Genomic DNA, 27,256 nt, shown 5'->3' with positions numbered 1-27,256 from the left:
GCTGTCCCCGCCGGCAGGCGGCGCCCGCCCCCGCCCCGCCCGCCCCGTCCCCCTCAGGCCGAGCCGCGGTCGCTTCTAGGGTCGGTTTTATTTAATAAAATAAAGTACAGCGATCATCCGGCGGGGAACCGGCGTGCCGGGGGCATGGGGCACTCCCGCCGCTGCCCCGGCCTGGGGGATAGCCCCCCTCCCCGGGCTGGCGATTCTACCTGGTGAGCGTGTGTGACCGGTACCGAGCATGCGGCCAGCAGAGCTGCGCGCCCCGGTGAGCAGCAGAGGAGCATGCGAGCGGGCTGCGGGGCCCGAACTAGCTAGGGACCCCCGGGGGAGGCCGGGCTGGGCAGGCAGACGGTGGCACGAGAACCGGTGATGGGGAGAACAGAGTAGGTGGTGTGGGGAGGTGCCGGGCGCTGCCCCGTGCAGCGCGAAGCCAGCGTGCCCAGCAGCGGAGCAGCCAGCTCAGTTGGAGGAGAGCAGGGAGCTGTGGGAGGACAGGTCCATGCTGCTGGCGCTCAGGCCTCTGCTCTCCGCACGGAAGCCTTGGGTGCCCTGGAAAAAATACAGTGCCCATGAGGTACCTGCAATCCACCCCCATGCCCCAAAGCTGCCACCCCAACTCCTGCACCCCTTGCCTTGCAAGCCAGGACGGCCCTGGTGGTGCAATCACACACAATAGCTGCTGCCTTTGTTCCCAATCTATGGCTGAGCTTTGAGGGGAGGAAGGTGGGTCCTTGGAAGCAACACCTTCAGATTTGGAGCCCTGACCTCAGACGAGGGGCTACAAGCTCAGGGGTTCTCAGCACTGCGCCTGGGGCTCACTAATATGCCCGTCACCCCCTGCACCGCTGGCCACACAGCCCCCAGCCTCACGTGCAGTCCTGCACCAGCCCCAGCACTCACACTGTGCTTACCTCGAAGGAAGCATCACTAGACTTGTGCAGGTAATTTAAGGACGCAGCTCGTTTCATGCTACAAGAAAGCAGAGGAAAGCAGATGTGATCGTGCTGTGAGTGGTCAGACACACGAGGTGGCAGGGCCATCTACGCAGCCTGACCCTCACACGTACCTGGTGTTCCTGGGCTCCAGGGGACCATTGCCCTGCAGTTTCTTGACCAACATCTCACTGCTCCTCCGTATCACATCCCGGATTTTTCCCAGGGAGCTGCTGCGCTGGAGAGTGCCACTGCCATCCTGGACACAGAGACACAAGCCAGGGTGATGGCTGAGTGGCACTGATCAGGCTCTGGCATGATGCTGATGAGTGGCTGGAACTGGCTCCAAACATCCTCTTGCTCACTTGCACTGAGGGCTTAGCCCTGGCCCAAAGCAGGCTTACTGCTCACTACATGGCTTCCCCTCACCCGGTTCTCCACAGCACATGATAACCATGGAGTCTGCTGCTATTATCCGGCTCATCCAGCCTGATACTCCCTCCTGCCCAGTGCAAGCTCAACACCCAGACAGGCTGCTGACTTGCCCCAGGCCCCCAGCACAAATAACACTGGCATCTGCACAGTCCTGCTCGAAGATCACACAGCTCCATCACCTGCAGCAGCTCAGGCAGCAACTACCAAGGAGGTCCCAGTGGCCAGAGAGGCAACAAGCCCTGTTGGGGCTTATCCCAAGATTAGGGATGCTTTTGTCAGGCCAGGACAGGCTGCTGGGGCTTTCATTTCAAGGACTCTCTCCTCATTTGCTGTTGGTTGGAGACCATCCTCATCCTCTTCCTCCCCTTGCCCGTCTCTTCACCACACCATCACCATTCCTCCTCTCTGTCCAGCACTCAAACAGATGCACACCTGGTCCTGCAGGCTCACTCACACCACACAAGACCACTTCACACTGCACACTCAGCCTTGTCCCATGTCTAACACCTCCAAGACAATTAGCTTTGAGCCTTTGGAGCAATTCAGGCAGCTCCTGCATTGGATGGATTCATTTGGCTGCACCAGCACCGTGCTGGCAAGCAGACACCACTCACTACTCCTAGGCCTCCCCAACTTCAGCTGCATGCAACCCCATTAGCTGCCCCAGGGGGTGGCACTTTGCAGAGGGCTTTTTATGTCTGCTTTTCCTGAACACCAAATCCAGCCTGTAATCTTGTTCCTGAGCCTGTTTCCTCCCACATGCCTCCAAAAGTCCCCAGTACTCAGTGAGGCACTCTCAGGCCTTGACAGGCTCCAATCCACCTCTTGCACTTTGCTCCACATGCATCCACAGGTTGCCAGCACAGCACCACACCATGCCACCATGTCATCATGCCACCAAGCTCTTCCCCTGTGGCCCGGCCTGCTTGTTACATAAGGATGACAGCACTGCTGATGTGGAATTACTTTTGCTCTGATGGCTGGATGACAGCAGTATTCCCTGCTCCTGCTGTGAATGGCCCCTGGAACACTGGGGCAGAAGAAAAGGAGGCGAAGTGATGGCAAAAGCCTTTTTACTCCTTAGGAGGATGTGAGGGAGCCCCTCCGAAGCACTCCAAATGACCCAAATGCCTTGTGGCTCAGGCTAGCAGCAGCAATTACCTCAGCACTGCCCAAGCAGCTCTGTAGGTAGGCAGGGTCTCTCCCTTAGGCCAGTCACCCCCTTGTGCTGACCATTACAGACTGTGACCCTTGGAGAAGGCTTTTCCAGCACTCCTCTGCTCCGATTACCCAAAGCCGAGCCAGCCCTAGACTGTTCTCTAACAGCTGACCAGGACTTCTCCTACCAGCAAACCTTTTTCTCCTGGGATTCCTCTCATCCCTTCTTGGACAAAACAAGAGCATTGAATCTCTTCACATTCTCATTGGGCTGAGGGTTTTCCAAGTTGAGAGCCATGTGTGGCTGCTGCAGAGGGACCCACTCACCAGAAATGCAGAGAGCAGCCAAAGCAGCAAAGTAAACAATTCAATTCCTGCACGAGCATCCCGGGCAGGTTTTGGATGAGCTGAATATCAGTGTGTAGCATTAACAAAGATGGGGAGGTGTCTTTTGCCTCCCCACCAGATTTACACTGGGTCACCACTCTCCCTGCAGGGTACTGCTATGCCAGGCACTGTTGCTTTTCCCAGGGCACGCAAGCCAGGGGTGGAAGAGGGAACACAGCTGGGACAGGGGAGCAGCCCCATGGTACAGGGGCAGCAGGATCAGGCCAGGAAGTATGCTCCTTGTATCAGAGCTGGAGGATGGAGCCACATTTCCCCAGCTGCAGCGATGCAGACTGACTGCAGACCAACACCAGAACCAAATGCTGCTGCATGCTGGGTTAAAAATAGCCTCTCTTCTCCCCCCACTCCCTTTCCTGACGGGTTATTTTTAACCCAGAACATTTATGGGTTTGGTTTGCCGCAGAGCCCCCACCCCATTGCACCCACCAGGATGAGAGCATTCAAAAAAAATAAGCAGCTCCACCACTGAGCTCCTCTCCACGGCATGCTCCAACCCTGCCTAATGCATGGAGGCAGAGGACTTGGGCAGGATTTGGCAGCATGTAGAGCTCAGCACTGAGGGACACAATGGGGTATTTCTTTGGCTAAATAGAAATGCCTGTTGGGGAAGGTCCAAGCTCAGATGCCCCAGGACAGCCCTGCCACACGTGGTTACAGAGCTGAGGTTAGCAGCAACTCCAATTTGGAGGACAGGGAAAAAGCACAGTGGAGCTGGGTCCTTCATCTCCAATGCTCAGCCTGGGAGGGGAGCCCTGGGGGCAGCACAGGCCCCTGTAGACACAGACAGACACCAAGCACCCCCAGACCTGCTCCAGCAGCATTTGCACCCACCACCCCAGGGCTGACCGACGCTGGCCTACAGAGCATGGAAAGAAGCACAGGGCAGCAATTTGGGTCAGTCTACCTTTAATTAGAGGTATGGTTGTTACAGCACCAGGTCCAGGACATGGCAAGCACAGGGGCAGGTGGCCCTGAGGTCCAAACACATCCTGCACTGGGAACTCCCCACTCTCCAGAAGCATGGAGCAGCACTGGGACAGAGAGGACAGCCCTGCAGCACTCAGCCCTGGGCTCCATGCCCCATGTCCTGAGGACAAGCTTCCTTTCAGTAAGCACAAACTCCAGGGGAGCAGCATGCATGTACCCCAAGGCCTCTGCACCACCACAGGAAAGCCAGGCCCAGACAGACACAAGCACATTTACTATCACAACCTGCCAGATGACTAGCATAAAGAAGGGATCTAGCTAAATAAATAAGGAGTCCTGTGCTGGCCCCTGGGCTCTATCCTGCTGCCTACAGCCTCCCCAGCTTTCTTCCCAGATAGGAGGGCCAGGAAGGTTCCCTTCCTATAGGAGGTGGGATGAGAGTGTACACTCAAGGATGTGAGACCCAAGACAGTGGAGGTCTGGCCCTGAGACACATTCTATACCCCAGTAATGACTAACAGCACCAGAGCCTGTGAAGGCCTGAAGCCATCAGAGGCACTTGGCCACCCCCACACCCCCTCAGGGTCAGCAGGGTGACCAGACTGGTAACAGGGTACCACATTTCCCACCCACTTGGCTAGGGACAGCCAGACTGCAGTCAGCCCCACAGACCTGTGAGCAATCCAGCCCCTACCCCTGCAACAACCTCCCTCCAGCCATCCCATCTGCTCCCACCTGCTCAGAGCACCTCCAGCCCCAGCCCTTTGCTTCCTCACATCCATCTTTGCACCTTCTTTTTCTCCCAACCACTCTGCTCCAATCCAGGCCATTCCCCATCTCAGCCACTTGTAATGGTCTGGGGTCTACCCCTTGCAGAAAAACTCTCCTTTCCTCCTACCCCTCCTCTGCTTTCAAGGAACAGCTAACAACTTCACCCCCACTTCTCCCACCAGCCACACCTAAGAACCCTGTAGCAATGGGGGGTTGATTCAGCCCTTAATGCCAGATGAGGAACCTGGCTATAGCATCCAGTCAGAAAGCTGCAGCCAAACATGCTTGTGCTGGCCAGTTCCTGTACATAGTCCTTGGCTGTTGCCCCCCCCCCCCACCTTGGATGTACAGTAGCTCTATGGGCTGCCCTGCAGAGAGACCCACACACTGCTCCTGGGTTACAGAGCTCAGCAGGGAGGAGGGAAGCAAGATGGGGACTGCCCTGTGCTGCAGGGAGAGCCCATCTCACTGGGAACCAGCACAGGTTTGCTACAAGGCACTAATATCAGCTAAGCCTACAGGGAAGAAAGCATTGGGCACATGACAGCCCTGCCTAGGCCAGGCCTCGCTGTCCCATAACAGCCCTCCATCTTCGAGCCTCTGCAGAGATGGAGGGAAGAAGCTAGGAGGGCTGAGGATGTCTAGTGACAATGGAGCGAAGCCTGGAGTGAAGACAATCCCCGGCAGGCCTGGGCCCCAGGGATGTGCAAGGGCAGGCCAGGGGTGGGGGCACGCAAGGGGACGGTGGCCCGTCACCCTGGCCTGGGGGAGCTGGCAGCTCCTCGCAGATTCTTCCTGCTCTTGCTGGCCACGGGACTGGAGCTGGGCCACGTGGCCAGGCACTCCTCTGCAGGCGTCGCGGTGCCCTCGCGCGCCAGGAGGGTTGGGGGACTGGCGTGGAGCTCTTGCCGAGGAAGGAGGGATGGTGTGGAGGAAAAGTCGGAGGATACAACACAAACATCCAGGTGACTGCGGTGGAGGGGAAAGAGGGAGTCTCGGGAGGCATTTAAGCCTAGTGCACAGAGAGGAGAAAGACACAATTTACAAGGCTGTGAGGTTGTAGGTCACCTAGGGAGCAGGTGGGACAAGGCCCAGGCTGCATGCAGAGACCACAGGCCACGTCTGGGCAGGGAGAGAGTCTTGTGAGGCTGAAACTCCAGCCTCACTTCTTTGCTAGTGGGCTTACTGGGTTGGCAGGAACAGCTTAGCTCAGGGAGGAACAGCCTGGGTCTCCTGCTCCAAGGGCTCCTGCTCCTGGGCCTTGGGAGCCGGTGCCATCCTCCTGCTCTCACATCCCAATCACCCGGGCAGCAAGCAGCTGAACCAGGCCCTGGGGTGATTCCAGAGCTGCCTATGGGCACAGGGCACCCTGGGGGCTCCCACAGCCCTGCCTGCAGCAGAGGCTGCTTTAAGGCAGCACATCTGAGGTCTCTGGACCAACACAGGAAACAACAGGCCATGACAGACAGGAGCAGCAGGAGCTGCCTCAGCCTTCTTTTGCAGGGAGCCTCAGTACAGTGCAGGGCTGCTGGTTCAGAAGAGAAGACTGGCTGTGTGTGCAGCAGGCTGGAAAAGGAACCGTGTGGCAGCAGCTGTGTCCCCCAGGGTGCTGGGCTAGCCCTCAAATCCTCTATTTACAGCTGTCTGGGTCAGGGAAGCTCTGCTAAGACCCCCCTAGGGAAGGGTCATATGAGCAGGGACTATTCCCCGGGACTGGCTGTGGCAGAGGGTGGCACTGCCTACTTGCCTTAGGATGATCAGCTCAGAGACTGTCAGGAAGGTCTCCCAGACCATCACCAGTGCAAAGAGATCACCCAACACCAAGCACAGTCAGGAGGAGCTGCAGAAAGACACCAGCCAGCACAGGGACCAGGTGATTCTAATCCAAACCTGCAGCCCTCTCTCTGTGCTTGTCTAGCCCCCTTACTAATGGTGAGTGCAGGGACCTAGAGTTGGTGCCTTGCCAGAGCTCAGACCCTCTTTGGTCCTGATGCCAAGACCTGGGGCAAAGGACAGCCTTGGTAAAGGACATCTGGTAAAGCTGCTGGGTCCACTTGAAGGTCTGTTTTTCAGATCCCCTTCAGCCACCTCCTGCGTACAATCCACAATCAAGAGAGCCAGCAGGCTTCAGGCTTTGGGTGCTGAAGGGCTGTCATGGCAACAGGGAAGAAAAAAGAGGAAGGGAGGGAGCTCATGCAGGTGGGGATAGAGCAAAGCCAGGTGGGGAAGGGTTAGCAGATGTGAGGGGGCAGCAAAGGACTCTGTGTGCTCAGTGCCTTCCCTATGCCAGGCTGCAACAACCCCAGCTACTCTGTGCTCTCAGAGTTTGCAGAAGGAATGTAAGCATTAACAGCTCTAGCAGCCCTTGAGCCAAGCACCCACCATCACCATGCTCACTTGTTGCCTCTTCTCCATCCTCCTGCTTGCAGGAGACAAAAGGCATCTGTTCCAGCCCTGGATCATTACCTTTCTCCAAACTCAGTGCTAGTGACCAAGTCACCTTCAGCCTCAGAGCAAGCCTAGAGAGGTTCAGGTTGACCTGTCTGTGCCTCAGCTAACACCAGTCTCTTGCCTCCACTGGTCAGCCCAGCTTGCCATCCTGCAAAGACCTGCCTTCCATGCCCTCTGCTTGGCCAGAACCTGCCTAGGGCACGAGACCAGGAGAGGGAGACAGCAAAGATGCTGGCTACAGACTATTCCTGTGCGCTGCAGTCAGTCAGTCACAGACACACCAGGCGTATCACACACACACAACCCTGCCCAGGCTCAGCATCGTCAGTGGCACAGTGCAGGACAGACAGCCAAATGGCTCTCACAGGCTGGGTGAGCCCGAGATGGGGCTGATGCTCTCAGCCAGGGCCTCCAGAGGGGAGCAGCAGGGAGAGATGTTAATAAGGTTACAAGCCTAAGATTAAGGGCAGACCAGGACCGGTTCATGCTGCGCACTGCCAGGGCCTGGCAGCTCCCTGGAAGCAGGAGCCCTCAGCTGGCAATATCTGTTCTGTACACCAGAAGCCAGACCCAGACACGCACCTTTGCGGGCTGGCTGGCTCATGCCAAGAAAGGGGAAGGAAATGTGCAGGGAATGAATGGAGGCAGACAAGGATGCCACGACAGGCCACGCGGGGACAGCCCTCAGCCAGGCTGTCCCTTCCCTCTGGCAGCCGGCTGAGGCCATTCTTGATGGTGTCTTGTACTTACCCCGCTCCATTCCACGCCCATACTCACTTCCTCGCTACCGTCTGTGGCATTCTCGTACTTGACACTGCCCCCCAGGCTCCGGTGTCTCTCTGTGCCATCCCCCTCCTTCAGGATCTCCACCACCTTCGTCTGGTTGATTGGGTCAATGCCCTGCAAGTAGGAAAGGATAAGGAAGAACCGTGTTTTGTCTTTACTTGTTCCTTCCCTCTGGAGATCCACTGTGCCACCATTGTGCTCGGTTCCTGTTCCCTCTCTTGGCCACTGCCCCATCACAGCCAAAACTGCCCAGCACAACCAGGATGGAGCCAAATGCCACCCTGCACTTAGCAGCCTCTGTTTGAACTCCCAGCTCAATGAGTCCTCACAAGGCCATAACCAACCCTGCGGAACAAGGGCTTGCTACCCCAAAGCTGACAGCTTCTTTCCTTCACATTTTGAAGTGTGAAGGATTCAGCTGTCCTTCAGTCTTTTGTGCTAGGTGCTTACAGCCCCTGCTTTATTATTTGAGGACTGAGAAGAGTTTAAGGCAAGAGGTACTCTAAGAAAATCTAGGTATTTTTTGCCTCTGGACAAAAAACTTAGTATGAAGAAAACATCCCAGTAAGTGTAGCCCTCCTCAGTAGCTGACAAAGCCCAGGAACCTGCCTTAACCCTGCTGCTGTATTTCTGCTCTCAGTGAGCCATGTCTTCCCCACACACGGACATCTGCTCCATCCACGCACCGGCCGACACACCTACACACGTGCGGATCTCTGCACAAATGCATCCCCAACCACCAAGGCCCTCTGGCATCACGGGAACGCAAACCAAGAACATCAGAGAGGCCCAAGAGAGTCCCTCAGCACACCCCAACCACAGGCAGTGCCATAAGGTGCCACCCCAAGCCCTGCAATGCCCCCCACACCAGGGAAGGTCCCTCTGGGGTTACCTGTCGCCGGGAGCGAACTGCACACTCCTCCAAGGTCTCGGCTGCCTCCAGCTTGCCCTGGCGCCGGTACAGCGCACCCAGGTTCCTCAGAGTGGTGTTCACAGTTGGGCTGTGGTAACACAGGGAAGGTGAGCAGGAGCCCCGGGGTCACCCCCCCACAGAGTCCACAGCTGCCCACAAACCAGCTCTTACCTGCTAACCTTACAGGCCTTGTACCAGCCACCATACTCAGCATAGGGAGCGCTGTCTCTGTGCTTGCTCTGCAGGGTGAGGAGAGAGCTGTTAATCCCACACCTACTGATCTTCTCTGACCTGTGCTCTGCCACTAAATGCCAGGGTCAGACCCCAGGCTGCACCCCTGCACCAGCCCAACCTTTGGAAGCACAACATGCAAATGCAGTGATGAAGCCCAGCAGCTTCCTGGTAGGAAAGTTAAAAACATGTTTGATGCAACAGATTTGGACCATAAGCAAAAGGGATATCCTAGTTTCAGGAAGGAGCATCATCCCATCTCCTTACCCCCTTCCATGGTACCAAAGGCAGCAGGGACAGCACAGCCTATTCTCATGGCATAATGGAGGGCATGACGCCCCAACCAAAATGCAAAAGGGAGACAAAACCCCACCAGCATGACAGTCACCATGGGCACTAAATCCCTTAGCCAGGACTAGCAAAGAAATCAGCCAGCCACATCCCAGCCTTTGGCCTACAAGGTCAGCCTTGCCCTACAGCAGCTCTGCCCAGTTAGCTGTCCCCTCCTCATGGCCAGCATCTGCACCCCAAAGCTGGCTAGCTGGCCCTGTCCCAGCCAGCTGCAAACGGGCTGCTGGCCAGAGCAATAGCACAGGGGGCTGAACTCGATGCTCGAGGAGGAAGATCTGGAAAACCCACACTGCAGGGCAGTACTGTTAGCCCTGGGTATGTAGGACCATGGCACCAAGCAGGTGCACACAGCACGATTACCCTCTAGCCTGAAGAAACTGTCTCCACCATGGGAACCATTTTTCTCACTCAGTCCCACAGCACTTCTCAGCTCTTTATCCCAAATGCCAGTCTCCCTGTGCCACAGGCACATGTAGTTTTCTTCACACCAGAGCTTACACAGCCTGGGCAGGCACCAAGGACAGGGGAGTTCAGGACTCAGTACATCTCCCCTGTCGAGGCAGCCCTAAAGAGTGTCTGAACCTAAAAGACAGATACCTGAACCTCTGGGACAGATAAAGCCTTGAAGGCCAGGGCTGCCAGCTGTGCCCAAAGCCCCACTGATGGCATGAACTACCCTCCTTCTGCTGCCAGGAAAGAGGGGCAAGGGACAAAAGTAGCCAAGCTCTGTCAGAGGAATTTCATACAGTTTAACAGAAGATATGGAAAGAGCACAAGGCACAGCACATCAGCCCCAGCTCCTGGGCCAGGAGTACAAGCAAGTCTGTGACTACTGCTGCTGCCTGGACAGGAGTGCCAACCCTGCTTTGCCATGGGGCACAGGCACAGCTGCCTTGGGGAGAGGAGCCCCAGAGTCAGGGAAAGAGGTTTAGCCCTTGCCTAAGACTCACATGTAAAATGAATCTCTTACTCCAACTGTGACTCTCTCAGCCTGCTCTCTTGCCCCATGGCAGAGCTTGCGTTACCTGGAGCATAGCTTCATACTACAGTTATCTACATTTGACCCCTAAATTCTCCAAAGATACCATCAGAAGAGTCTCAGTCCCAGAGGGGGCAATGGGAACCTGGTCTCTACTCCAGCTTGGATTTCTCCAGGATGGTGCTGCAGCAAGTGCAGATTCTTTGCAGCAGAGCCTTCGCAGTACAGCAACCAGAACAGTGTAAAGCTGAGCAGTGCCCTGCACTGGGAGCCATGCAGAGTGGCTCAATGGGAAGGCACAGGCTGATGTGGGAAGCACCTGCCAGTGCCCTGCTTCTAGGGCTGACAGGATGGGACTCATCAGTCACTAAGTCAAGCCTGCCAGAGTGCTGCCTGAACCCTGGAGGGTTGGAGCCTGCTCTGAAGGCCAAAAAAAAGTAGAGTTCCACTGCAGGGAGAGGACTAGATCAGAACCTTCCTTCTGCTGCTTCACCCGCCTACCAAAAAACAGATGGGCCTTACACTTGGCAAAAGCAAAGACACAACTGCTGCGTTTACTGACCACAGAGCAGGGCCTGGGCTGCAGAAGCAACAGCAGCTTTGCCTCTCAGCCTAACCCAAGGCAAGCACAGTCCATTTCTATCCCCTTTGAGAGGCCAGCTAGGGCCCGCCCTGTGCAGAGGCCCTTTTCAGATATGGCTCCATTTCCTAAGCAAGGTGACAGCAATTTCTTCATGACCTCCATTTTTTTCCCTGGACAGCCTTAGAGCTGCTTTAGAAGCCAATTATGCTCTGGGTACTGGCAGCTCTTTGGAACAGAGTGCCAAGGCCTTGCCTAGCACAACCCTCTGCCATCTGCCATCTTCCATCATCTGCATGCCCAAGAGGGATCAATCACTAAAGCAGAGAAGGGCATGCAGCCATGGCTGAGAGACTGAACAGCCCTGCCCAAGGAAAAACACCCTGCTCTCTGAGGGACCTTCCCTCCCTGCTGGCTCAGGGAGCAGCAATGCTGTATCCCCCTGCTCCAGACGCCTCCTGGGCTTGGTACCTCTTCAGACTGCAGCTTCTCCAGGAAGGAGGAGATAAGAGACAGGCTGTGGTAAGAGAAGATCAAATCCCCTGCGATCAAACTCACCTTGCTCATCTCCTCTCTCTCCTCTGCATGCATCCAGATTGGCTTGTGTTCATCTGTGTGGGGAAGAATGCAAAACAGGTCCACTCACCACCCCAGGCTGTTGTTTGCCTCCTGTACAGCCCAGCACTCTGTTCCTCAGAGCTAGCACCTCACCAGAGGGAAGTGACACTCCAGATCCTCCCCCGGGTCCCTGGCCCAGAGTCCCAAGAAAGGCAACTAACACTGCAAAGGCAGGACAAGGGAAGGGAAGAACAAGTCCTCCCAGCAGAAGTACATGTGCCAGGTGCACAGGAGGAACTTCAGCCTATGCTTGAGCATTATTTACTATACCCAACCCTGTAAAAAGACTGTGTTGAGACTCCTGAGAGAAGAGGGGGAACAGCATAACACAGTAGAACAGCAGCTTCTCAAAGGAGGCCCAACGCAGGGGTCCTGCAAGGCATCCCATCCCTCAGTCTGGGCAACATCAGAACCAGACAAGTCTAGGCTGAGAGCCAGGAAACCCTCCCCTGCCCCAAGGGCTTCTGCTGTACAAACCATCCACAGAGCCAAACTCCTTCACATGAGCACGGGTAAGGATCTCCTTATACAGCACCTCTGCATCTTTGTATTTGCCTTGCTTCAGGTAACAGGAAGCCTGCAAGGAAAACAAAACAGCTCCAGCCCCACTGGGAAACAGATTAACTCTGCCCACCTCTTGCAGCTATTGCTCTGTCTCTAAGCACCAGGCAATGCTCACCTCTCCCACAGCACCCCTCCCCAACACCACATGGCCTCTCCCAGTGCCTCACCAGGTTGTTCTTGGTCTTGGCCACATTGGGGTCATCAGGACCCAGGCAGCTCTCATAGATCTCCAGGGCCCGGCAGTAATAGTACTCCACCTCATCATACTTGCCCTGGTTCTGGCACAACAGGGCCAGGTTGTTCAGCTGCTTGGCCACATCAGGATGGTCTTTGCCTAGAACCTGGGTGAACAAAAGAAGAGAAGCCACAAAGACTGGAGCAGACTCCTGGAGTTAGTAGACACTGGAATCCCCCCAGCACATGCCTATGTGAGACAAAAGGCAAGGTTTGGAGAGGAGGAGAAATTCCAGTTTCCATTGAGAGACAGGAAAGGTGGTGGCAGAATCAGCAGATGAACAGACAAGATAGGCCCTGGATCTCCCACATGCATTGAGGTAAAGGGAGAAAGCCCACAGAGAGAGCTGAAAGGAGAAAGAGCATAGAAGACTCGTACCTTCTCACGGATCTCCAGGGCTCGCTTACACAGCGGCTCTGCTTCTTTGTACTTCCCTCTCTTGCCATAGAGAACAGCCAAATTGTTCAAAGTCGCTGCCACCTGCAGAGACAGAAACTTCGCCATGAAACAAAGCAAATTCCAGCGAGACCAAACAAGGGCCACAAGCAACAGTAACAGTGACTGTCACAGTTCCTCCATGCCTGCAGTATTGCTGCTTCTCAAGAGAAGGAGGTCCAGAGACAGAAGGCTGCCTTGCCTATATCGCAGGACCCAAGAGAAGCCAACTCCTTACAGGCCGTACTGAACCAGCCAGCAGGAAATACTGAAGCAGTAAAACACTGCTGGAACAATGTCCCAGCAGCACCCAAAGGTGAAGAAGTGACTGGAAGAGGAGAGAGACACTCACCGCTGGGTGGTCTTTGCCTAGAGTCTTCTCACGGATGGAAAGAGCATCATTCAAGAGGTGTGCTGCTTCTTTGTATTTGTTCTGATCCCTGCAGTGCAAAGTCAACTAGTTATTTGGGATTTGGACATAACAGCCCAGAGCACACAGACCCAGTCTTCACAGTCCTTTCTTTCCTCATTCCTCCCTGCTTTAATCAGCCCCTAATTATATCTGTGAGTTTGGCAAACCAAATACCCCACCCTAGGCCAAAACCTTCTGAAAGGCAAACCCCTGGAAGCTTGGGGAGCCCCAGGACGTGCTGTAAAGGGAAACAGGAGGTACAGAAAGCTGTCCTGGCCCAATTCTGCCCTTCCCACCACGCTCACCTGTACACTAGTGCAAGAATGTTGAGCATGGTAGCCACATCAGGGTGATCATGGCCTGATGTCTTCTCCAGGTCCTCCAGTGCCTGCTTGCAGAGGGGCACAGCCACCTCATAGCGTCCCTGGGAAGCGTACTGGATGACAAGGTTGTGGAGGGTGCGCAGGCGTGCAGGAATCTCATAACCTCCCTGCTGGGCAGCTGCCACGGCACTGCTGTGCTGGTGGGGCACTGTGGGCACAGAAATAAACACAGCACATTTGGCCCAGCAGGCTTGAACAGAGACGGGCAGCACCCATGCATGAGCAAACACTTACATCCAGGACCATGCTCCTCCTCCTCATTTGGGAATAGGTCATCCAGAGAGTCCTTGGTGGAGTCACCCTCCTTCTCCTCCTGAGAGGATGAGAATCACAAATACTGTTGGTTCTCAGCAGAGACAGCAGCAGCCTGGGCTGAGTCAATTGCAAAACTCTCAGCCATTCTGTAGCCCACCAACACACTCATTTTCTCCTGCTGTCTCTGCCACCATCTCCCCCCACAAAACAAAATCCAGAGACTTTGCCCCATGCAGGTCCCCTTTAGCTACAGGCATTGCTGTGCATGGTTAGGGGCAAAATCCAGGGCAAGGTTATCATGTGATAACATGCAGGCAGCTCTCCTGGTCGAACCTCCCGGACCCACAAAAGCAGCTGCTCCAAAGGACTGGGGCATACCGAAGGCGAGACATCCTCATCGTACTTCTTCAGCTGGTTCATGAACTCAAGGTGTTTCTTCTCCTCCTCCAGCTGAGCCACGGTCTGTTCACTACGCTGCAGCTTCTGCTGGGTGTTGGCAAGCTCATCACGCAGCCACTGGTTCTCCTGGCACAGTCTCCGCACCTGAGCACGCAGCTTCTGCTTCTCTGACTCCACGGCGTTCAGATGGTTGGACAATGCCATCATCACCTTGTTAAGAGTCTCAGTCAGTGACAACCACAGTCTTGTCTCTCCCTCACATGCATGCTTAGGGTCCACCCATGCTAGCCTTCTACACTTAGCCCCTTCCCACCCCTGCATCTTATGGGAAATGGCCACGTGCCTACCCTTCCTGCGTCAATCCCAGATAACACCTCAGGGATCACCCCCCACTCTCACCTGAGCTTCTCCAAGCCCCAGTTCTATCATCTCCACTGACTTGCGGAGCAGGTTGGATTTCTCGTGCACGAGATTGGCTTCTTCATCCTTCTTCAGGCACTTGATGGTCTCCAGCAAGCTGTGCAGGATGGAGTTGTGTTCATTCTTGAGTGCTTCCAGCCCTTGCATTACCAGCTTGGTGTTGGAAATTATCTCCTCTTGGCTCAGCTTGTCCAGTTTCTCCTCCCTTGGGTACACCATGGTGGACATAGTCTTACTCCTGCAGCCCTGCACAGAGACCAAGACAAAACCTGAGTGCCCCAGCGCTGTTTCAGAGAGCCACAACCAGACACAAGCACCACAACCTCCTTCAAACAGTCAGAGACAGCATTTAACAGATTGTCTACTCCAAACCCTTCTCCCTCATCTTCCCCTCTCCCTCTGGCAGCAGGCAGCTGTCAGGGCACGTGCTTCTGCTTTTGTGGCTGGAGTGCTGGCAACCAGTGCAGGTGGCCTGCGAGGACAGGAGACAAAAAGGCGACAACCAGTGGTGACCTCCAACACCCCCACGCTCCCAGCGGGGGGAAGACTAATTTAGCTTCCATTTAAGAGCAGAGATTTGTGGTTGGCAGCTGGGGTTGCAATCTATACACCTTCTGCCCACAGACCACTGATGCAGAGAGGCTGTCAGAGCTCAGCACCTCTTCTGACTGCGGAAGAAAGGGACAGGACGCCAGCTCCAAGTTTTCTGCTTCCTCAAAGGAAAATCTCCTAGAGGAGCATCTCAGACAGGAGGGCATCAGCGGTATTGCTATTCCAAAATATTGCCAGATATAGTGCCAAAATAATGTACCAAAATATGAGCAGAAGAGTACATGCTGAGGATCACAGCCTCAGCACAGAACTGCCATTGTGGCACTGAGGGACATGCCACCAGCAGGGCACACCACACCACTGCCTGACTGGGGAAGCTCACATACACCAACAGCTACAGTCACTAACATGATCCTTGCGCAGGTGTTGACTTGAAACACCAACAGCTTTTCCATCTTGATTCACCCTGCTGCCACCCCAAGGACTCCTCGGGATGGCCTAAGAACTCTGTACTCCTGTTCCCCCCAGACACACAATGGGAAAGTACCCAGCTACTGCCTTTGCCCAGCTCTACAACCTACAATGTTAGTGCAGCTGCAAGATACCTGCATGCAAAGTCCAGGAGCTAGGGAAACGCAACAGGCTAGAGGCTGAGACACAACAGGCCGGCAAGACCCCTAAAGCAAGACCCTGGCTGCTCCACGACTCACTTATTTAGCACAGTCACAGCCTCTCCCAGCGGCTGGGTCACCCCAGCAGCCTCCTCACATTACTCAACTGAAAAGCCACCTCCCACCTTGCTATCAGGTCACTCCAAAACCAGCCTCCTGCAATGCCCTGCACAGGCAGCACCTGCCCAGCAGCACCTCCTTGCTACCTGGAGCTGTCAGAGGCCTCTGCAACCTGAGTGCCCAGGGCCCTGCTGCCAGGAGGCTGGCAAGCTGCCCAGAAGCTACACAGGAGGAGGTGAGGGAATTGCTGCCAGCAGATCTGCCTTTGACCTCCTGGCGGACCCACCTCTGCATGGTTTGAGCTCTTTGTTCGGCAGCTGCCTTGTGCCCGTTTTACTGAGAGAACAGAAATACTGTCCCGGCTACAGGAACAGAGCAAGCAGAGCTGCCCTTTCTGGCAAGCTCCTCTTCTCCTCACCTGTGCCCTCTGTCCAAGTGCCAGGGAGCTACTGGGGATGGGCCCTGAGCAACAGAGAGGCCCAGCTTGCTCCTCACTGCAGCGCTTAAGTGAAGATGACAAACAGCACTGGGACAGCTGTTTTAAGTACACACATCTCATTATTAAACCCACTCATCTCCTCCTCCTTAGCTTCACTCTTCCTCCAGTTGTTTTATAGGCCTGAACTCTCCTCTCAATTCCTCTTCGGTTTCTGTTCCCATGATGAACATCCATCCCTCAGGAAGGGGGGGCAAACCCTCAACACACAGAGGAGACCTTACTGAACCCCTCAGCAGGGCAGAAACACCTCGTGTCTCTTGAAGGCTGGGTTTCTGTTCACACCTCTGAACAAGAACTGAGTCATCCTCCCCCAAAGTCACAATGCTGACTTCATATTCACTTCATGATCTAGCATCAGCACCAATTCTGAGTCATACTTCACTGTATCTTTCACTTTTGGGTACCTGTCATGCTCCACATGCAGTTAACCCTGCACATTTTCTACCAAAACAGTCTCATCTGGACCATGACTTATGCCAGTTTCCTTTGCAGAAGATTATATGACAAGAACAGCATGAAAAACCTCATTAAGGTCAAGACAGAGGACACTGTTTCAAAAGGAAAAACAGGCTTGCTGAGAGTTGGTTGCCACTCATACCCCATCTTCCAAACTCACTCTCCAGAAACTGGTAGCTAAGCATTCCAGACAACAGTTCCCCTGGTTATTCTTTTCCCCACCTTTCTAACACACCTGGAGTGGGATCAAGTGCTAAAGCAATAAGGAAAGCCTTGCTTAATTCAGACTTCTACAGGTGAGCACAACTCAGGAAGAAATGTGCAACAACTCCCAGCCCTAGATAAAAGAGGTTGGCAGCCCAAAGGGTGTTACTACTGCCTCATACGGCCACGAACTATGGGGCTCTAAAATAAATCCAGACAGCTTCCCAGGAAGGCTCAGCAGGCACTTAGCTCTTCCACAGAACCCAAGGTAATAACTGCTAAAGGGTTAAATAGCCCCATCACTGGTTCCTACTTGTAAGGAAACACACCCTGACTCACTTGCAAACTGGAAAGCAGGCAAATGGGAGTTCTCTGGATTATAAGCAATGCTTGGGACACAAGAAGATACCCAGAAACAGCCTCATACCCAAAAAAACTAGAACCCTACTCTAAAACTCTCAGAGCTGAGCAGTACAGGTCCCTGTGTGTACTGGGCCAACTGTATGAAATGAAATGCTGACAGTTTTCATGGCAGCATCACTTATGTCCAAGCAGAGATCTTGCTGCCATCTTTAAAAAGTGCAATACAAACATATTGGGAAGAGGAACATGTTACAGGATAAAAAGCCACCAGACCTCACACCTTGCTAGGTAACAAAGTCAGGCAGACAAGACCCAGATCCATAGAAATCAGCCTCATTAATTCCACTGCACACAGAACTACTCCTCAACTGTGAAACTGCTGTGTATTAAACCATCAGCATCTCTACTACAGCAACATTCTTTCTTCAGTCCTTCTAGCAGAAAATGTTCACAGTCCTCACACCTTTCACAGTCCTCACAATCAACTTGTTTTTTGAAACTGCAAAGATTTCAGACTGAGAAGGAAAAATAAATCAAAACATCCTGATCCACAGTGTATTAGACTCATCCTACCCTGCAGCTACATCCTCAGCTCCTTCAAGGCATCCTAATAGAGGCTTTTCTTCTCTCGCAGGCTGTGCAAACATCTTTAACAACCTCAGCCTTTCTCCCCTAGGGTGACATCCTGGAAGCATAGCTCTGCTAGGTACCAACATGTTTCCACGCTCAGCAGTGGACAGAGGATTGCCCAGGCTGGACACAGGGTGCAAAACCTAAGAACAACACACAGCTGCTCAACAAGAAAACAAAGAGGAGACTGCTGAGAAGTCATTTGAATGCTGCTACCTCTTGTACAGCAATGAAAAGCAACCAACACCAGCAGGAGCTGACTTAACTTTCCAAAGCAGGAATTTCTCCCTAACTAGCTTATTTGTACTTCTCCCCAGTACTGGCAGGTCTACTCTCAGTGCTCAGCCCTCCTAAGAGGAAACGCTTGCTACGGCAGCCAGTGCCAAGGTCAGGCAGGCTGAGGCTGCTGTATATGCACTCTTCTTACTCCTTTCCATTCAGTAAGGAGCCCTGAGTGTCCTTTACCCAGGCAGAAAACACTCAGAGCTTTTCTGCAGAGAGGAGGGGACACATCACGGTTTGCCTTTTGCAGGGTGGGGCTCAGACTGAACAAGAGGAATGCTTTTCCACCGAACTCCTTGAGAGATGGAGAGTCCTGTTCCCAGCTTATCCTGCTGCAGTCCTCATGGACGCGCAGGTGTCCCAGCCCAGGTCTCCACCCGCCCATTTCCGCTCTAGTTGGCACGTCTTCCCTATTTCCAGCGAGCTGCTAGAATAGCCTGCCTTTCCGACAGCACCCGTCTCATCTCCCCTCTTCTGCTCCCGTTTGGAGGACAGGGGAGGAACGTGCGTGCACCGAGCTTTGTGGCAGCTGCAGCAATCAGCCGGGGATCCATCAGCAAGCACATCCTGCCAGGCAAAAACCTTCCTCCTGTATTCAAGTGCACAACCGCGGAATCGCTAAGCATCAGCAATTTCAGCAGCTCATTTTTCTGCCTCTCAAAACTGCTCCCACATGCGAGACCTTTAAGAGGAAAGAGCTGGAAGCTTCACTGCTCCTGTCTTCAACCCACAACATCTACAAGGATGCCAGATTAAATGGGTCGAAGTCAATTTTAAAGCTTAGGTTATGACGCCTAATGCTAGAAAAGACTATGGGAGTGGGGGAGGAGAAGCACCAGGGAAATCAGGAGTCAACTACAACAGGACAGAGATCTCAGGTCTACAAACAGCTCAACTAATGCAGTTCACTGCCTCTCTGCACGCACAAGACAATAACTGCAGCATCCTTCAAACTGCAGATGGTCTGCCAGCACTTGCTGCAAAGAAGTGAAACAGAATTTCAGCAGCGAATTTTTCCGTAGGAGAAGGTGATCCAAGGATATAAGTGATGTAAGGCAGTTACAGAAAGACAGCTGGGTTCTAGAAAAAAGCTTCCTGTGGAAAAGAGTAAGTCTGACCCACAGCAAGAACGAGTGACCACATTTGGGAGATAGACAGCAAATAGATTTTCCATTTAGAAATGGAAACACAAGGCTTTGTCTTGCTTCATCATAATCGTCCCAGTCTCCTCCTGTGAGACATGCTTTTGCTACCTGGAGAAACACCAAGGTTATACATTTGGGAAGCAAAACAACTTGATAAAAGCAGCGAGGGTTTTTTGGTTTGTTTGTTTTTCCTTGGACCTCTACCAGCTCATTACTGTTGAGCAACAAAGGGTCTCTGGAATGACTGGTTGACCTCCAATGAAGCTAGAAGTGAGACTGCAAATAAGAGAGCGAGTCTTCACTCCTAAGGGACACTGCAACAAAACCTAGACCTAATATTTTGGATGCTGAAAAATAAAATAAAAGCAGTAAAAAGCAAACAGAGTGACGAAGCTGCAGCCATCACAGAGGCTGTGTGATGAGCACAAATTTTCTCATTTTGATACCAGTGTCAGAAAGCAAACAGATTGCACGAGATTACAGTCAGCTGTGCAGGGCCTCCGAGGCTTCCACTGCACAGCCAGGACACAGTGACACTGCCAGGAACACCTGCACACTGACACACCACTGCTAGAAGAGCCACTGTGCTCAGGGTCACCACCCCAGGCCACCTGGAGCAGAACCACAGAAAAGGGACAAACCAGCGCTGCTGGGCTCCACATCCAAGCTGGTATTTCCAGAGCTGCTCTAATCCAGGCAAAACAGGAAATGCTGGGGTTCACTCGAGGCACAGAGCAGGAATGGTGCTCTGTGAAGCTTGTTACTCTTGCCAGAAACGCCTAGATGCTCCCTTAGAGCCACTAAGAACACACAAAGAGGACATCAGTCAGGAGCCAGCATCCTGGGAGGTCATACCCACCCTAACTCTGAGCTGCAATTGTAAAGTCAAAAGATGTCACTCAGATTCTAACGTCCATAATATTCTCTGCCACCAGTGGTCTCATAAATTTCTACATCCTACTGCCAAAAAAAGGGGACACCTAGAGTCCCATCTTCCACCCAAAGTCCCTTCCCAATTCCAGCTCTAGCTCAGACCTTTCCTGCACTGCAGACAGTGTAGAGAGTTAAACCAACACCCAGATGACTTCAACTACTACAGAGGGACTCTGGTGTTGTAACTTCTCCCTCAGAAAGAGTCTGGCTTGAGTATTGCTTGAAGAGTATTATTTGGAATGAATGCTTAGAGGTCTTTGGTCCATTCCCTCACCCAAAGCAGGTATCTGTGTCTAACTAAAGGGCCATCTCCCAAAACAGAGACCCCACAAACTCTTCAGACCCCTGTACCACGACTTAACCATCCTCTTGTGGGAGGAAAAAAAAAAAAAAAGAAAAAAAATTCTTCATCTGAATTCCTCAGATAAACTCAATGCATTTGCCTTTCGTGAACACCTCTTCAGGACAAAGGAGCGAGGCACCACAGCACTAGAAACTGATCCAAGGCCCAAAGAAAGGGAATGCAGTGCCTGCTTCCTTCCAGCAAGGTCCCCCAGGGATTTCTGGATTCCCAAAGCAATCCACCTGCAACAACACAGCATGCAGTGAAGGCAAGAAGTGGTCTTACATTATCCTATGCCCCAAAACCAGGACTCTCCTTGGCACCCAGACATCTCCCCACACGGCTTTGAAGTCAGTCTCCAAGCCCAGAAAGATTTCACCCAACCAGTTTCCCCAACCCTCAGAGTCACGTATAACACAGTACAAGCTGACTGTGCTGTTGATATGCCTTGATCCCTGTCTGGGGGATAGGGAGGGCTGTCCAAGGATCATGGCCAGGATTGCTTCTTTCAGCAGCTGACACATGCCAGCTCTGGGGTTTTTTCTAGATACTGGAAGGCTTGTGTTGGGAATGTCTGTGCTAACCAGCAGGCTGCAAGAGGCCCAGGGGACGAGGACTAAGGAACTAGATTTGCAGCTCAAGCCACAAGGAGACAGGAGCTGAAGGGAAAGAGCACAAAGGGGAGCCTCCCAACACTCCTCTGTCCCAGAAGCTTCAGCTCCCTACCACACACAATCTCTAATAAAACACACCATGTCACATAACCTTCTTGAAACCCAGGGCAAGGTGGTGATAAGGTGGCTTCACAAGGACTTGGCTACAGTGACTCATGTTCACACCACTACAGAAAGAACACGGGAGCTTCCCCTACCCTTCCCACCTTCCAGCCCACAGCTGGAAATGGACAAGACAAAAGGTACTGGTGTTCGCTCTGATTGACAAGAGGAAGCAATTCCTGTATTATCAAAGCATCATCCAATTCCAGAATGGATATGTACTCTGAAGAAGACAGAACAGGTAGTCTGGTTGGCTTTGTATCAGATCATTCATTCCTTTCAAGACCAGAAAGGTTTCACTCCATTTGTTACTATCAAAGAATACAGATATTGGAATCAACAAGGGTTAAAAAATCCCAACTAAGCAAACAACAACAGCAAAACCAACCAAAAAAACCCAAAAAAAACAGCACCGATTTTTTCCATTAGCAGAAAACCATTTTGCTCTAGTTGTACATCATATTTTTAATAACCCCAGCTGGCTGGGAAAACCTGCCCCTTCCAGCAGGCCATTGGAATGAGAACAGCAGTCATCACCACTCCCACCAGCAAGCTTATGCTGGCACCTCCAGATCAGCTGATAAGACCTTGTTTTTAAACTTGTTCGTGTCTGCAGCAGCTCACCAAATCCATTCTGCATCTGCTGCGCCTGGGACTACAGCGAAACACCATTAAACCATGTTTCCAGGCTAGTGGAGAGACAAGAGCTAAGCAGCTGGAACAGAGCCAGGGCAAGCATCTCTTCCCAGCTTCAGAATCTGATTGGGAGTCTCGCACTATAAAAAAACAGAGCGAGAGCCATTACCTTGCCCTGACAGCATGAAGCAGTATTAAAGCAGGCAGAGTAATTCCCAGGAGCCAGTGCCTTTGCAGGCATCTGTCTAATGTGAGGGCTATGCACTGGATGTGCCTGAGCCACATACAGGAGATAACCAGGATGCAGATGGGACCAGCAGGCACTCTGGAGCCTCTCTGTGTGCCCTGAAGGGCTCTGGTGTGCCCACACTCCCTGCATGGTGTACCTGGGGCACCTGCAAAGACCAGCTGACTGCAGGCTGCAAGACTGCACTACTTTTCCCAGAGGCAAACAGCTTTTGTGAACCACAGCAAGGCAGGCAAAGTCACAGGGACAAACCTCTACCTGCGAAACAAGCAGAGGATGTGTTCGATTTCTGGCTCGAGCTCTTTGAGGAGCTACGTGGCTCTTTCCCAGCAAATTAAGCATTTATCCAGCAACTCTGCCAAGGTCAGTATCTTGCCACGTGTCCTTTGTGCCCCAAGAGCCATTTTGGTATTTGGGGTTAATGCTGTTGTTTCAACCTGGACATTCCTCCAAAACAGCAGATGAGAGAACACATGCTTCCTGCTCCTTCTGCCAATTACAGCAAAGCACAGCCATGTTTATTTACCCTCTGTCTGAGCAGGCCAGATCTTTGACCTGATGTGTGCTGAACACCACCCTCTTTCCCCACAAGCGCAGGCAGGGGTGGGTGTTTTCCACATCTCCAAGGTGGCATGGCAGAGAGCAGACCAAGGGCACTAGAGGAGAGCTGAGCATGGAACTGCAGCAGAGTGCCAGATGCCAGCTATGCAAGATGCAGGGAAGCCTGCTGTTCCCGGTAATGTGCTGCTGCCTCCCACCATTGTGCAGATTTCTCCCGGCTGCCTGGCCAGAGCATTCTACCGCAACACCATCCCCCAGCTCTTCTTCAGACACCTCCTCCCCGGCGCATCCTCTCCTTCACAGAAGCTCACCGGCGATTCCCCCAGCCCTCCACCTTCGGTAGGGTGCACCTCCGCTTCGGAAAAGCTCAGGAAGCAGTTAATTAATGAAAAGACGGTTTGGGGCCAAACAAGCCTCTTTGAGAGCTACTGCTGTATGACCTGCCTCCGTCATCGTTTCTCCGGCTTTGTCTGGAAGCAGGAGGCACGCCCGCTGCGTATCCTTGAAACAAACAAGCCAGAGAAACCCCTTCGCCCCTCAGAACCACCACAGAGAAATTCTGCGCCCACCTGGCTACGTGAAAGCTTCACAAGGGAAAAAAAAAAAAGTTTTCATCGGCTCTGCCCGAAACTGCGCATCAAAGCGGTCCTTTGTTCCTGGATGCCTGGGCACCCTGCCCGTCTCAGTCACCGGATGGGAATGTCCCCCGCCCCACGCCGCAGAGGAGCGGTACCTGGCTGCCTGCAGCGGCTTGTCCAGCGCCGGTGCTCGCGGAGGCGGCGGAGGAGCGGCGGCCGCGGCGCTGCGCGGCTCCGTCTGCCGCGCTGCCCCGGGAGCGAGCGGCGGCGCAGGCAGCCGGCGCTCGGCAGCCAACCACACTGCGGCAGGGGGAGGGGAGGGATGCGGACAGGCTCCGGGAACAGGACGGTCGGACGCTCTCCTGGGAGCGCAGAAAGCGCCACGCACGCCAAGCTCGCAGCTCCCTCCACAGGGATCCAGGGGAGCGCCCAGGAGCGGGGCCGAGCCCCCGCGGTGCCGCCAAATGCTGCCCAAGCAGCGCTGGACACCGCCGGGCTCCTGCTCGGCCCGCCAAAGCCCTGCTCCATCCCACCCTCCATCCTGTGGCGGAAGGTTTTACGTCCTGTTTGGTACCACCCTCGCCTGCGTCCCCACTGCTGACCCCATCCCAGCCCCCAAAGCCAAGCTGGAGCAGCTGCGGAGAGCCCTCCAGCAGCGGGGCTGTATCGCCGTGCCCACGGCAATGGCCAGATCCAGGAGATCCGGGAAGGCTGGAGCCCTGCCGTGGCCACGCTGCGCAGTGTGGGGCTGGGCCGGGTACTGCTGGGAAGCACTTGTTCAGTCTCTGGCTGCTCTTCTCAGAGAGAGGACAAGGACACAGGATCCAGCTTGGATTGTCGCTACAGCCATCCCATGCACGGTAGCACACAACTGTCATGGTGCTCCCTACCATGTCCCCAGCTACCCAAATCTGCCTGAACCAGTACTGCACTGGTGTTCCCGTCCCTCCCCACGGATTCCCCCAGAAGGGAAAGGGCTGCAGGTGTCCCAGGAGGAACACAGCCCAGCCCTGTTGACACGCAGGTTCTCTCTTGCCTCATCTCACAACACATATTTCTTTCCTAAAGCACCTTGCCGTCCTCCATTCCCTAGTTCTGGAGGACAAATCTGTGGGGGTACATACAGCTATGGCATACTTACATGTCACGTAAGTTACACAGCAGAAGTGCAAACATACATTATTTGTGTTACAGTGAAAGCCATTCCTGGCAATGAAGACACAAACTAATTATAGAGCAGTGAATCCCGCAGTCTGTGCCCACAGCACCCTGGAAACAGCCACGGCCGGGTCCTAGGGCTGACCCACAGTTGCCATGCACACACTCCGCTCTTCCCTCGGGGGCTCCGCTGGCCGTCTCTGCGTGGCAGTCGGCCGTGCCCGCGGGGAGGCCGGGCGCACCGAGCCTGCGTACCGGGAGCTGCCCGAGCCGAGCGGGCACCGGCAGGGCTCCGGAGCCAGCGGCTCCGCCGGTGCCGAAGGGGTTGATCCCGCAGGGCGCGCCTCGCCGGCTCCAAAGTCCGCAGAGCCGGCAGCGCCCTCAGCGCCGACCCGCAGCGTTACGGCGGGCACGGCGGGCACGGCCCGAATGCTGCCCTCGCCCCCGCTCGTTCCGCTGCCCCAAGGGCCAGGGCTAGGACGGTCCCCGAACCATGCCAGCCCCAGCCCCAGCCCCAGCCCCACTACAGGGGCCTCCCCAGCTCCCCGCGAGGGTCCCACCGCCCCCCGCGGCTGGCGGGGGAGCGTCGCCCCGGGAAGGCCGCCCCCGCTCCGGCCTGCGCCGCCGGGCTCCGTGTGTCCTCCCCACGCCAGGGCCGCGAAGGGGAGCGACCGAGCCCCCGTAACCCCGCCAGTCCAACCTGCTGGGCGCAAGACGTCGATGGCGGTCCCGGTCGCTGTCCCGGTGCCGGCGGGGGCGGGGCGAGACCCGCGGCCGGCACCACCCGCCTCTCAGCGGCGCAGCCCCTTTAAATCCAAGATGGCCGCCGGCGGCAGCGCGCCACCTGCCGGCCGCCCCGGCCCAGACCCGCGGCGGCCCCGCCCCGTCCGGCGGCGCCTTCCCGCGGCCATGGCGGCGCTGGGGCTCTGCCGCGCCTTCGGTGCCCTCCTGCTGTCGGCGGGCCCCCGCCGGGCCCGGCCCCCGGCGCTGCCGCCCGCCCCCCAGCCCTGGCTGCCGGGGCCGGTGTCGGCGCTTGCCGCCTGCCGCGGGCTGGGCGGCTCGGCGCCGCGCTGCACCACCGACCCGCTGTGGAAGTGCCGGGCCAAGTACACCGTGCGGCCCGTGGGCATGAAGAAGACGGGCGGCCGCGACCACACAGGTGGGCGGGCGGGAAGGCGAGCGCAGGCGGGCTGCCGGGGCCGGCTGGGCGCGGGGGGTCCCGCCTGCAGCCGCTCCCGTGTCCCGCAGGCCGCGTCCGCGTGCGGGGAATCGGCGGGGGACACAAGCGGCGCTACCGCATGATCGACTTCCAGCGCCTCCGCTACGAGGAGGGGGCCCCGCCGGAGCCCTTCACCGAGAAGGTCATCAGCGTCCGATACGACCCTTGCAGGCGAGTGCGGGGTGCGGGCTCGGCCCCCGGCCCGGGCAGTCGCGCCGGCCGTGGCCCCCCGCTCACCCGCCGCGGGTTCTCCGTGCAGGTCGGCTGACATCGCCCTGGTGGCCGGCGGCAACCGCAAGCGCTGGATCATTGCCACGGAGAACATGCAGCCAGGGAACAGCATCACGAACTCGCCTCACATTAGCAGGATGGCAGGTGCACGCCAGGGCCAGGGGCAGCTGTGCCGGTCTTGCCAAGGGCTCGTCGGCTGCTCTTTGCCCAACTTGTCAGCTTCTGTCTTCCAGTGTCAGCCAGTGAAGGGGACGCGTACCCACTGGGGGCTCTGCCTGTTGGCACACTGATCTGTAACCTGGAGAGCCACCCTGGGAAGGGAGCGCAGTACATCCGGGCGGCCGGTATGTCCCCACACAGGGAACCCACTCTTTGTAGGGGTTTGGCTGAGCACACGTGGAGAGGAGGGCAGGGAGGCACTGCTCTGGGTGGCCAGTGACAGAGTTGCCATCTTCTTCTCATGTTAGAGTGCAACACATCCCTCCAGAAAAGCAGGGGCAGCTCTGCCCTGTTAATTCCTCAAGGCTCTTTCTCAGCGAGAAGTGCCGCAGTTAGTACAACAGTGCTTTGGGGAGTTACCGGCATGGGGATGTGCCTGTCACAGGGTGGGATACTTTGTCCTGCTGCTCAATGCAGCTGCCTTCTCTCTTAACTTCTGCAGGCACTTGTGGGGTGCTGCTGCGGAAAGTGAATGGGACAGCCATTGTGCAGCTGCCGTCCAAAAGGCATATGCAGGTAAAGGAGCTGTGCTGTCCCTGGCTCGATTGCCTGGGCACGCAACCGTGTGCCCCCAGGGAGGGCTGCAGCTCTTCTCCATCCCCTAGGTGCTGGAGACCTGCGTGGCCACGGTGGGCCGCGTGTCCAACGTGGATCACAACAAGCGGGTGATCGGGAAGGCGGGCCGGAACCGCTGGCTGGGCAAGCGCCCGCACACGGGCTTGTGGCACCGCAAGGGTGGCTGGGCCGGGCGCAAGATCAAGCCTCTCCCCCCCATGAAAAGCTATGTCAACCTGCCACGGGTCAAAGCAGTGGAGTGATGCCCGGAGCAAATAAAGTGGTTTTCATACTA

The 27,256-nt window shown here is 55.2% G+C and overlaps 2 protein-coding genes across 7 annotated transcripts; one reads left to right on the top strand and one right to left on the bottom strand.

The window, feature by feature from the left end:
- Nucleotides 1-69: 69 nt before the first annotated feature.
- KLC4 (kinesin light chain 4) lies at nucleotides 70-25,575 on the bottom strand. 6 transcript variants are annotated; one of them, XM_038130821.1, is made up of 16 exons: nucleotides 25,438-25,575; nucleotides 14,623-14,889; nucleotides 14,203-14,433; nucleotides 13,804-13,882; nucleotides 13,492-13,717; nucleotides 13,127-13,214; nucleotides 12,718-12,819; nucleotides 12,272-12,445; nucleotides 12,018-12,117; nucleotides 11,481-11,533; nucleotides 8,953-9,020; nucleotides 8,761-8,869; nucleotides 7,833-7,982; nucleotides 1,067-1,191; nucleotides 912-969; nucleotides 70-549 (listed from the first exon to the last, which is right to left on the bottom strand). In XM_038130821.1, exons 2-16 carry the CDS (start codon nucleotides 14,869-14,871, stop codon nucleotides 460-462), a joined length of 1,902 nt encoding a protein of 633 aa, XP_037986749.1. In that variant the 5' UTR covers nucleotides 14,872-14,889; nucleotides 25,438-25,575; the 3' UTR covers nucleotides 70-459. The 6 variants fall into 6 exon arrangements, with proteins under 6 accessions (XP_037986749.1, XP_037986745.1, XP_037986746.1 ...); XM_038130817.1 differs by lacking the exon at nucleotides 25,438-25,575 and adding an exon at nucleotides 23,735-24,620; XM_038130818.1 differs by lacking the exon at nucleotides 25,438-25,575 and adding an exon at nucleotides 23,735-24,620 and having other exon boundaries at nucleotides 7,860-7,982.
- MRPL2 (mitochondrial ribosomal protein L2) lies at nucleotides 25,439-27,256 on the top strand. Its single transcript, XM_038130826.1, has 6 exons — nucleotides 25,439-25,896; nucleotides 25,986-26,127; nucleotides 26,216-26,331; nucleotides 26,421-26,531; nucleotides 26,849-26,922; nucleotides 27,012-27,256. The coding sequence occupies exons 1-6, from the start codon at nucleotides 25,458-25,460 to the stop codon at nucleotides 27,222-27,224; spliced, it is 1,095 nt and encodes a 364-aa protein (XP_037986754.1). The 5' UTR covers nucleotides 25,439-25,457; the 3' UTR covers nucleotides 27,225-27,256.

Source organism: Motacilla alba, chromosome 3, assembly GCF_015832195.1.
Source record: "Motacilla alba alba isolate MOTALB_02 chromosome 3, Motacilla_alba_V1.0_pri, whole genome shotgun sequence".
In the NCBI taxonomy this organism is placed as follows: Eukaryota; Metazoa; Chordata; class Aves; order Passeriformes; family Motacillidae; genus Motacilla; species Motacilla alba.
This window is presented reverse-complemented; position numbering and strand designations above follow the sequence as displayed.

Excerpts from the sequence above, each read along its gene's own strand:
- KLC4 (XM_038130817.1), bottom strand. The coding sequence starts at position 24,472 with ATGGTAGGGAGCACCATGACAGTTGTGTGCTACCGTGCATGGGATGGC. Across the intron at positions 12,820-13,126 it reads TAGGCAAAGACCACCCAGCG|GTGGCAGCGACTTTGAACAA; the intron begins GTGAGTGTCTCT and ends CTGTCTCTGCAG. Across the intron at positions 9,021-11,480 it reads AGAGAGAGGAGATGAGCAAG|AGCAAGCACAGAGACAGCGC; the intron begins GTGAGTTTGATC and ends CTCACCCTGCAG.
- MRPL2 (XM_038130826.1), top strand. The coding sequence starts at position 25,458 with ATGGCGGTCCCGGTCGCTGTCCCGGTGCCGGCGGGGGCGGGGCGAGAC. Across the intron at positions 26,128-26,215 it reads GTCCGATACGACCCTTGCAG|GTCGGCTGACATCGCCCTGG; the intron begins GCGAGTGCGGGG and ends TTCTCCGTGCAG. Across the intron at positions 26,332-26,420 it reads TCACATTAGCAGGATGGCAG|TGTCAGCCAGTGAAGGGGAC; the intron begins GTGCACGCCAGG and ends TCTGTCTTCCAG.